The sequence below is a fragment of the Sphaeroforma arctica genome, assembly GCF_001186125.1.
Source record: "Sphaeroforma arctica JP610 unplaced genomic scaffold supercont1.433, whole genome shotgun sequence".
Taxonomy (NCBI): domain Eukaryota; class Ichthyosporea; order Ichthyophonida; genus Sphaeroforma; species Sphaeroforma arctica.
In genome coordinates, this window is record NW_014040125.1 from 62613 (window position 1) to 73675 (window position 11063).

The window sequence follows — 11063 nt, forward strand, 5'->3', positions numbered from 1 at the left end:
TGTGTGTGTGTGTGTGTGTGTGTGTGTGTGTGTGTGTGTGTGTGTGTGTGGTTGTGTGNGTTNTGGTGTGTTGNGTGTGTGTGTGTNTGTGTGTGTGTGTGTGTGTGTGTGTGTGTGTGTGTGTGTGTGTGTGTGTGTGTGTGTGTGTGTGTGTGTATATATATATATATATATATATATATATATATATATATATATATATATATATGCATTTATATGTAAAGGTATGTACGTATGTATGCAAGTATATATCAAATACTTCCATGAGCACATGATTTTGTACCACTTACATTGTCGGAGCCCCACGAATCCAGTAAGTTGGGTGAAGCCATAAGGCGTTAGGCTTGTGGGTATTTGTACGCTACCTGGAAGTTAATCACTTCGTAGCCATACTTGCTTGGTGTTATATCCTATAAAATTCCTTGTCATGGTGTTTCCTTGAACCTAACGTGAACTTCTTGCGACCAGCTCCTTTATCGTCTACGACTCTACGTCTACACACTGATCGAGCGCCACTGTATGAATCATGTGTTATGGCGATGGACAGAGTCTGTCTCATATTCTCCCAATAAATAATTGAATAGCGGTCAGTGGTGCCTGGTAAGTGCTTCACCATACGGAAGTCTTAACTTTTCAAAGTTGTCGAATGAACTTGCAGTAAATAATTGAAAGGTGGCGGCGGAGGGAGGTTTATTTTATTATTTATCATTACATAGGTTAAAATATATATATATAATTTTTTTAAATTAGTGTGGTGAAGTGTGAACTGTCTCGATTTTAAAATACAATTTATTTATTTTGGGGAGGGGGGGGGAGGGATTGGCACCGCCAAGTCGCCAACTGTCTTATAATGTTGGGAATACAAATAGCCAAAAGACTCCTACCTAGACTCCTCTAAGAGCCCTCTCAATGTATATACTCTCCACTAGTAGTGAGAGTGTGTGTACACATGTGAGAGAGAGAGAGAGGAGAGTCTTCTCTATATACTAGAGAGAGAGGAGTCCTCTCTGTGTACTAGCGAGAGAGAGTGGAGTCATCTCTATATAATACATATATATATATATATATATAGAGAGAGAGGAGTCATCTCTATGTACTAGAGAGAGAGAGAGAGTGTGTGTGTGTGTAGTATAGTGTAGACGGAGAGTCGGAGAGTAGGAGACACAGCACGTAGCCTTCTGTTTGATATGTATATTTATTCTAGAAGTTGGCTAGGATATCGAATTAAAAAAGGCAAGCGAGGTTTTCTCCACTGTCATTCCGTCAGGTCACACGAAAGTACGGAAGGTCGGCTGATAGTAGTTTGTTGTTATACTATTCGGAACCCAGATGATGTGCTTTGTTTTGCATTACCTGTGGACACTACATTCATCCCCAGTAAGAGAGTCGGCGCCTGAGACTTTGGTTCCTATACGCATTGTCGGCGTTTCGCTTCGCTGTTTCGGATATCATCGGAGGATAAGTTTTGTAAATATAGTTTAACGTGAGACATCACGCAGCCAAATGGTGCCGCAGGATAGCTTCAGAGCTCAGTGTGCTATGAACACCTTTTTAGGTCTGATCTCGGGGTACTTGTCCAGCTGGGATTCTGTGGGAAGGGATTTGAACAGTTATAGCCTGTACATTAGCTAGAAACCAAAGCAGTACGAGAGAAACTAATGAACCGTGACTACTATTCGCTTGATTCAGGGTCCGACAATTTACGGTGCACGTTTGAACACCGAAAATAGCAGTTACATCACTTCATATATAGAAATCCGACTGTCAGCTAAATACGCTAAACTATTCTTGCTATATTGCGTATTATGAGAATTATAAAAATAGTTATTTGCGTCTATACTTGGACTGCTTGGACGACTGTCGAGAGCGAACTTTCGCACAATCACTTTTGTCGTTGAAATATACTCCACTACCACGATCAACACGACCAAGGCTTCTTGACGTGATCTCAGATAGATGCTGCATCTATAAGTCAAGATATATTAAGATACACAGTTTGAACGAGTACTTTAAATCAGAACTGAGTACTGATGGAAGTATAGCATCACAATATTGATGCCCCATCAATCGTTCAATAATTGGGCCCTGTTTTATTCCCCGCACAATAATCTGCATGATAGATACTTCCCGAATAATACTAACGAGTATACAAAAATCCTAATACGTTAGATGCACAACAATATAACACAGTTGTAAACCACATGCATCTGGCCACCCTTATTACCTTTGCGTCTGGGCATGCCGGAGTCCTTTACTTTCTGTTCGGCCACTTTGGCACTGTCTCCTATGTCGTATAAAGAGTTCCTATCCTTCAGCGTGGCTACACGGTCCCTTCCCTTCATCGGAGCTACTTGGTCCGTTTCCTCATGGTCAGACATACTGTATGAATAATATTTAAGATGTGTTGGAAATGGCAGTACTTACACGTAGACTTTGTATGATATCCCCGTGTGCCCTGCACTATGGGGACTTTGGAGCGACTTTCGATAAATAAGGAAAAGTTAATAAAAAGCCTTTCTTTGATCTGATTCTTTTTATTTACAGAAAAAGCTTGGAATTTAAAAAAAATATACTAATATGTCTATGCCGATAAAAGGCGGCACATTGATAAAATAAAGATTTCTGTCATCTAAAAAAATGAAGATTTTTTAGATTTCAGGCGGATACATTACAGAACCGCCCTCTCAGAGGGCCAGCCGGCCATAGGTGAAAAATTGTCGTGCCGACACGTCGTACACATAATGACGTTTAGGCAAATGTCGGCGTCGTTTAAATACCTGCCCAGCCGTGGACCCGTGGCTCTCTCTACAGTCTAATCTCTTGAATCTTGAATCTTTAGAAACTCTCCCAGAGAGTATGTATTTAGCAAGTAAATAGAGAGACTCGAGGAGAGAGACATACAGTATTTAAATATATTATTTGATTTAACATAAATAGAGAAAGGGTAGACCAATATGTAGTACAGTCAGACCTGGTTATTAGACCAATTCCGTTCCGGCCTATTTCCGGACTAGTATCCAAAAGACTAGTCTTGTGATCTGTGATTGGTCGCAAGGTCATGCCTCAGTTTGACTGTAAATCATCCCATAGTGTGTCATAGTGTGTTCGCCTTCCTACGGTTTTTTCTAGGAAAGAAGTTTGTCATTACTTTCTGAGTCTTTGCTTCCATTATGAGTTGTCTATCGCGTTTTCGGCGCTAACCTCTCTCTATCTGATAGAAGCTCAATCACTATCTCCAACAAAGGTTTGCGATAACCTGTCTTGATGACATATATAACTCCTGCATCTATAGGCTGATATACCGCTGTACTGTTCTTAGGCAAGAGTACGAAATGTACCCCATCTCTTTCCTCTTCTATATATGCACCAAAATTATCCATCACGAGGCAAATCAGTTCTTTTGTTTGCTTACGTACGTGCTTGAGGAATACTTCAGTGAACCACCACTCTTGAATTGTAGAATCACCCATGAGTTTTTTTGGGTCTATATATGGTAATGGTGGGTCCACTCCTTTTAAACATCTGGGATTCTTATATGCGCCTATGACCGCTAAAGGGACTTTATCACTTCCCGAAGTATTTGTCCATACGATCAGTGTCACTCTATCCTTTGCAAGAATTTGAAACGAAAGGGGAAAAAATATGGCCATATCTGAAATTGTCCGGACTAGTATCCAGGTCGACTAGTTAACCAGGTGACTAATAACCAGGTCTGACTGTATGTACATAAATTCATACTGTATTTACAAGGAGAAACAAAATTAGATATATAAATATTTATACTAGGTAAATATCTCCTAAATGTGTTAGAGTACAACATGGGTTGTACAACCGACACAATATAGTTGTACCAAAGGTCCGTAGGACACCGCTTTTTACTTTATTTTAAACGTGTTTCAAAACGAATTTTACGTTTCAAAAAAAAATTATGAATTGTGTATTTGTCACTATTTGAGGGGTCTATGATGAAAAATGTATTTGAAGACTGGTCGGTATGTCTGATGTAGAAGGCCAAATATTGTGTTCTTAGGTCTCTTGATTGAAATATAGCGTGTTAGTTTATTTCATATTTAAGCACTACTTGCAAATGAAGAGTTTACGTTGCACCGTTGCACCAGAATAGACACGCAGCCTAAGCATACAAAGCACTCGTTGTATTATGGTAGAATACCTCGAGACTATAAACATGCATGCGTACACGTTTACACACACACACTTTGCTTTCAAAGCCCTCGCTGTACTGATAGTCGCTTGTGTAAGTGTGCTGTGGTATGTACACAGTCGGCGGATCACTTCGTCGTCCCTACCAGCTCAATGGGCTCATGCAACAAACACGCGCGATCTGATAGACATTGCGCTGGCAGACGAGTTGATTATTTTTGTAGAAGCGGATGTTGCGTATGGAACATGGCAAGAGACAGGCACTAGCAAAGCGGAGATGGAGGAAAAGGGTAAGACAGTAAGCAAACACGTGTGAGACATTGCTCAGTAGGCAAACTCTATACAGTTAAAACAGTAAACATACACATACGGGACATATCGCTGTAAACAAACTCGTGCAGTTACTACATTTGGTACAGTGAGCAAACAAGTGTGAGACAAGATTTGATATTGTTAGTGTTACCGAATGGAATTTCTTATAGCGACGAAGGTGCAAGCTTGTACTCTCACCTTCCGGACCGCAATTGGTCCAATACGTGCATGTATGATGTGAATGTGTATGCTGTTGGGCAATTTACAACCTCATGTATATATTTTGACGTTTATTATGAACTGTGTTTAGTTCCATTTTCTTCCTACGCGATGCATACATGCGAACGTCTACATCCGCGGGGCCAGCGAATGTTTGTGTGAATTGATTAACATTTCGGAACTCTTCTTGACGGTGTGCTGTCGTCGACACACATAGACGCAGGTCGCCAATGCATGTACCGATGATTCTAGTTGTATCTCTATGCTTATGCTAAACCTACGGTTATTTTAGTTGGACTACATCTTTTATAACGCAATTCGATATATCTGATTCGATAGATTGATAAGGTGATGTGTTGGCTATCTGTACAGATAGTAAGTAACCAATAGATGACTACAGGTATAAAGAAGGTTCTGCACATTATACACGTGTTCGATTTTTTATCAGCGCTCCTGTCTTGAAAGGGTTTCTGTTGAAACTAGCCGCAAATACATTAAGGCCACTTTAGCGCTAACGTGATGTGAATTTATCAGGGGACTACCTCACAATGATTGCGTGTTATTGAACACAGGGGATAAACAGCAATGTGGTATTTCTTGCGGTGATTAGACCATTAATGTAGGCCAGGATTGTACGTGCCTTGCTGTAGAAACCAAATGCGTATTCATTAATCATTTGCACGCTTTGATGAATTGGGACAGAGTTCTCAAATGCTCTGTTTTCACATGGCCTTGAGTGGTGCGTAATTCGATCACACTCGAGCAGAACAGTCGACTATGATATTTGATAGATTTGATCTCTCAGCTACGTCAAATATACCCCAATGTGATATGGATTTTATGAAATATATCAATGCTGCACAGTCATCAGCAATCGACAAACTCTGCAATTGGCTGCAGCACTCGATTGTGATGAGCTATACGACTTACAAGATGCGTACCAAGCCACAGGTACTAACTACATTTATCTGCGTTCAGCGCAGTCACAGACGAGAGTCAAAGGAAAGACCTGGTGATGTGCCACCCACCGATGTATGTCAGCAATTTGCGTTTAGTTGATCTAGTAGCTTTTGTCGTTGGCTGCGAGCGCGTACGCGTGCTGAAGCTGGACTTCAAGGATCCCAATGCCGTGGAGCCAAGCATGAAAGTGCTGAAGAAGAACGATAAGCTGGATGTCGGTACGTCTCGCTGGTTGTTATGATTGGTCATTTCTTCAATGTATTGGTTTGTGGAACATTGACTCACACTCGGGTCGGCGCTCGACAGACAAGCCCCGTGTACAATTTTTCGATGAAGCTATGCGATTACACGGAGTATACACACGCGCGAGTGTTGTAAAGGTCCTATAAGGTCCGATTGATCGCACTCTAAGCACTACTGCATCCATGAGAATAGAGTGTCTTAACCCCAAAGTATCAGTTACTACTATTTCCATTTTTATCATTTAAGGCCGGCATTTACTTTTGACCCTATACAGCGACCAATCTAGAGCTTTGGTTGAATGCCGATATTCTCACTGGCCCAGGAGGAACGGATGCACTGTTCTCACCTGATGACTTCATTGATCAAACCCTTGAATTTCCTGGCGCTGTATTATCTCTCGGATGGACAACGGGTGTTACCAGTCCAAGGGACCTGGGCTACACGACTCAGATGGTCACCGACATGCTGACACTATGCGGCAGGGTATGGGGGTGTGTGTTTACCGTATACGCAGAGAGCTTATTGCTCGGTCTACTTGTAGATTATGAGCCACCATAGAATATGTACTCATACTGCAGAGTGACGAATGAGCTGATTTTGCTCATAGTTACTGATCACTATTCTAACAGAGCGAACTCAAGGGGCTACACATAACATTCCCGGTCCATGGAGTTCATGCGCTCAATTCCGAGAAGGATATGCTTCGTCTGTTGGATGCCGATCCGTTGTACACCATCACATGTAAGTGTAATGGCTGTTCCGGTGCATTTCACAGTGTTAGTTTAGCAGGATTTCCGAAGTTCGGGATATTTCCAAGGTGTACTTTAAACTCATAGGTCATGTTGCATGTGGCGGATGCTTATGTACCACTTTTAGGAATGGTGGGTGCCTACTCACTTATTTTAGCTGGAGATTAAATCTGTTTTGCCTCCCCTTAATGCATTTGACAAATCAAAAATGCCACCTAGTTTTGGACATTTAAGGACTCCACAGAAACTTGTACTATATTCTTGTACAGTTAGTTATATATATTCATCATAAATCAAACTAAATCATTCCAATTCAATCCAATTCAATTCAATTCAATCCGATCCAATCCCACATATATATTTTTCAGCCAAATTTAATCCAATTCAATCCAATGCAATTCAATTTACTTCGATTCAATCCTATATAACTTATTTCAAATCAATTCAATCCAATTCAATTTAGTCCGATACAATCCTATAATATTTATTTCAGCTCATTTCAATCCAATTCAACTCTAACAATTCAGTTCTACCGAATTAAATTCACGTGAATATCATTCGGAAAAGCTCACCCCCAAGCAAGTTACGTGTCCTGAATAAGTTTATTACAATGGTACGAGCGTTGTTCGTCACAAGCTGATGCCATTAGATCACCGAACTCACACTGTTTCCCAATATAATCTAATTCAACAGTTTGGGGTGAGGCGGACATGCATGTAGTAGACTGGATTGAAAACACATTTCCGCCGGATAGGGTGTACGTCGACTTACAAACGTATAAGAAACAAACTACTCCTGTGGCCCTGACTCTGCTGCGATGGCTGAACATAGTGAAATGAAGCGCTCTTTGGTGTGTGTTTATGCTTATAGGAACGCTTGTGAACTGCATTTAAAAGTGTAAGAGAGTGCCATAATGACGTGTGGCACCGCAAAGAAGTACACGCGCTGGCTGCACGGGAGAGCTCGCCGCTCGTTTTGATAACCACACGCATGATCAGTATCCTCGTACCATCGTATGTTGCGTTGGGAATCGAGGTCCGTGGAATAGGCATTTATTAGTGCACCAGCACTCATTCGAAGCAGGTAGCGTAGACGCCTGAGCTTTTGGGCTTGCTATAGACGAGGGTAGACACAACCAGACAATAATATATAGTGTACTCGATGCTATCACCCGTTCAGTGCTCCTGGACCAGCGTGCGATGCGATTTGTAATCGGCATCATTGCTGCTCGTAACCATTGCCGATCAGTATGCCTCTGTGAGTCTGTATCTTGTTTGGCAATCTCCGAAGGACCAAGCAGGTGGAATTGGGTGCGAAATAATACGGGTGTAGCATTATATTTGGATAAACAGTTCCGTACTTGCTCTCAAATATTACTGTGGGTATTCCAGTCTGCGAGCCCCACAATGAGCATGTATTACAGGGATTCCCATTTACTCTGCGGTGCGGTAGTCATTTGGAATCATCGTATACTCGGAGTGACATTCACCAGTGCCACCGTAATACTGGAATTAGTCACCGCCAATCAGCAAAGTAACAAATTTAGGGTTAGGGGCCGTGCTTCCTCACTGAGCTCATCATGGCTCGGTGAGAGGTATAATGATTGAATAAAAAGTGTGTTTGTAACGCACAGAACAATAGGGGGAAATAGTATTTTGTTTTGGATGTGAAAGAAGTATGACATGACTTTGCGTTAACGGCATATTATTCTGTAGTAGTTTATTCACTGATGCATGCGCTTAAGAGTCATCTTGGATCTAAGTTCAGAGTACACCGAACCAAAACAGCATGGTACAAACAGGTGTTTGCGTGACAAGACAAATGCTTTTGAATAGTGGTGCTTTTAAAGTCTGATTGAATGAAGGTGCTTTTGAAATCTGATCGGAAAGACTAATTGGCTATTCTGCTACAATTTACAAGGACTGATGTGGTGGGTGACTACAATTTTGACCAATCCTAATACTGTACACACTCACAGGACATTTATTATCATTCATCAGACCTTATTTCAAAGGAACCCAGTCTTGGTCAGCGTTCCTTTGTAGGTCGTGTTGTCGCTAATTTATCCTGCATCCTAGCCGCGCGTAAGCGACCGGAATAATTAATTATAAAGCAAACCTAAAATTTATACAATTCCCGGTCATACACCTTCTTCATATCAAATCCAGGCATTAGGCCTGCCAACTGAGCCCAATCAACCTTCACCCACGCAACCTCTGTATAATGAATAGAGATGGCAGTAATATTAGAATAAGTACATATCTTGAAGTATAAATCCAATGAATACGTCTTCGAACGCTTAATTACGCAAGAGAGCAGAACCCTGTAAGAGCATCAGTTAGCGAGTTCAAAATGTGTATCCGTCTTACCAATACATCCTCCCGCATGCATAGTGTTCGGCTCCTTATTGAAGACCTCTAAATGGCTATGCTCACGTAACAGCATCATCATCTCGTGCACCTCAAGCGCATTCGGTGAGTTCGGAACCTTTGGACCGCGCAAATGGATTTCCATTTGAAGCTGTGAAAATGGGAAAGATTTGATAATGAGGTTTTATCATTGTGAGGAGTGTAGTTTGTAATCGTAAGAGAGAGAAACTAATGTGCGAGGATGGGCATGTGCGCAATCACCTTCCTTGAACTGGCTCTGTTGCGTATCATATTTTTCTTGGACCCGATATATAATAAACATCGTATAAGGAATTCGTGCATATACGCCGGGTGTTTAATCCTGCTTCCTGGTACATGCCAACGTAGTATCAAAGCCACAACCGCACATCTCATCTGTTGTCATACCTGATTGATCTTGTTGAACCAGCCGTTTTTTATCGTTGGGATGAGTGCATCACACTCAGCTCCATCGATGTCCATTTTGAAGACGTCTATAACTTTGTCGCTGTGACCTAGTAGTTCCATTATTGTGTGCAAAGTCTTGAAGGTACCCCTTTCAGTCTCTACGTCTTCACCTCCAATGCCCCACTGATGGTAGTTCACGTAGTGCGGCGTGTCTGAACGATTGGAAGCGGCGAATACGTCGGATTGAGATAATAGTTTGTAGCTAATGGTACATGTTGATCACTGAACATGTGTATATTCATGGACAAACGAGACTGCAAGTATCTGACCCAATTGATTTCAGTATAATAACCAGACTACTGAAAACGCATGGCAAACTCATGGTTTGACCAAAAAGTGCAAAACCTTACAGACTAATGTCACCAAGCGATCGACAATCTCTCGCGATGTCCTGTGCATTTACACTCATCCGTCGGCTACGCCGGTGTCTAAACAATGAATCTAAACTTACTCCTTGGTTCGCCGAAATCGAAAGTATGGATTTCTACATTGCCTTCGAAGAACTTGTACATATCCTCCTCGAAGTCATATTCATTACGTGACCCTAGCGAATAAATTAGAACCTTTTCGCCGGTTTTCTTCATATTGTCCGGATTACATATCCACTTTCCAGAGTCCGAGATGTCACCTGTAGTACGAAAACACGATCATTACACACCGGAGAGAATATTTGAGCAGACAACTTGAGCAATATAGACCATTTGCGTTTTCAACCGACCGTTGATAGGTCCACAACCGGCATATAACAAATTGGTAAAATCCACATCTGAAACGCATATTGAGTTTATGGGGCCACTAACCTATTTTCCTCATGGTCTCACAACCTATAACAGGTTCCCAATTGCCCTGGAAAAAATGTGTCCCTCTATCGTCATTGGATTGTTTTTGTCGTGGCACCTGTGCGACCATCCGTTCGTACCTCCTGCTCCAGCCCCCCGGGGTATCCATAATGATGTTATTCGTCAATTGACCAAACCTATCCGCTTCCTGAATACATCGGAGAATACATATAAACCACAACTATGTACAAGGCACACAAGCGTATGATACGATGTCTCAAACCTACAAGATAAGAATCTGATGAAGAGGCATTGGAAGACTCTTTCACAAGCACCTCGCATTCATATTATGGACCATATAGTGGACCATATATATCTTGCGATTGCAGACAAAAGGGTCTACTTGTAGACATTAAATTATAAAATATATTGCAGCCGTACTCCACCATTCCCGTTTCCTTTAGAAGAGCACTGCTCTCCAAATAATAATTAAACCATACGGTACAGGATTGAAACAAAATGGCGTTTTATGCGTAAAATTCCGTTCACAAAATACATTGCTTTGCATGCCCACGAAGGTTTATCGATACTTCCGTCAACATTCATACTATATCAGATGAACAAGTAGCATGAAAGAACATGAATCAGTACATCCGTCGAAACATATACAGATATATGTGGATTTGAAGATTCATTGTATACGTATCGATTTACTTGGGGAAATTTATATTATTTATTTTTTAATATACATTGATAATATATTATATAATATGATATAATATATA

The 11063-nt window shown here is 41.2% G+C and overlaps 3 protein-coding genes across 3 annotated transcripts; 1 reads left to right on the forward strand and 2 right to left on the reverse strand.

Moving 5' to 3' along the window:
• Window positions 1–1129: 1129 nt before the first annotated feature.
• SARC_06206 (hypothetical protein) lies at window positions 1130–2399 on the reverse strand. Its single transcript, XM_014299905.1, has 2 exons — window positions 2225–2399; window positions 1130–1588 (listed from the first exon to the last, which is right to left on the reverse strand). Exons 1-2 carry the CDS (start codon window positions 2376–2378, stop codon window positions 1530–1532), a joined length of 213 nt encoding a protein of 70 aa, XP_014155380.1. The 5' UTR covers window positions 2379–2399; the 3' UTR covers window positions 1130–1529.
• A 1591-nt stretch (window positions 2400–3990) lies between these two features.
• On the forward strand, window positions 3991–8343 carry SARC_06207 (hypothetical protein). The gene is made up of 5 exons (XM_014299906.1): window positions 3991–4451; window positions 5676–5870; window positions 6170–6378; window positions 6525–6636; window positions 7338–8343. The coding sequence occupies exons 1-5, from the start codon at window positions 4160–4162 to the stop codon at window positions 7481–7483; spliced, it is 954 nt and encodes a 317-aa protein (XP_014155381.1). The 5' UTR covers window positions 3991–4159; the 3' UTR covers window positions 7484–8343.
• Window positions 8344–8443: 100 nt separating this feature from the next.
• On the reverse strand, window positions 8444–10993 carry SARC_06208 (hypothetical protein). The gene is made up of 5 exons (XM_014299907.1): window positions 10300–10993; window positions 9951–10127; window positions 9440–9651; window positions 9014–9164; window positions 8444–8860 (listed from the first exon to the last, which is right to left on the reverse strand). The coding sequence occupies exons 1-5, from the start codon at window positions 10445–10447 to the stop codon at window positions 8763–8765; spliced, it is 786 nt and encodes a 261-aa protein (XP_014155382.1). The 5' UTR covers window positions 10448–10993; the 3' UTR covers window positions 8444–8762.
• Between the last annotated feature and the right edge of the window lie 70 nt (window positions 10994–11063).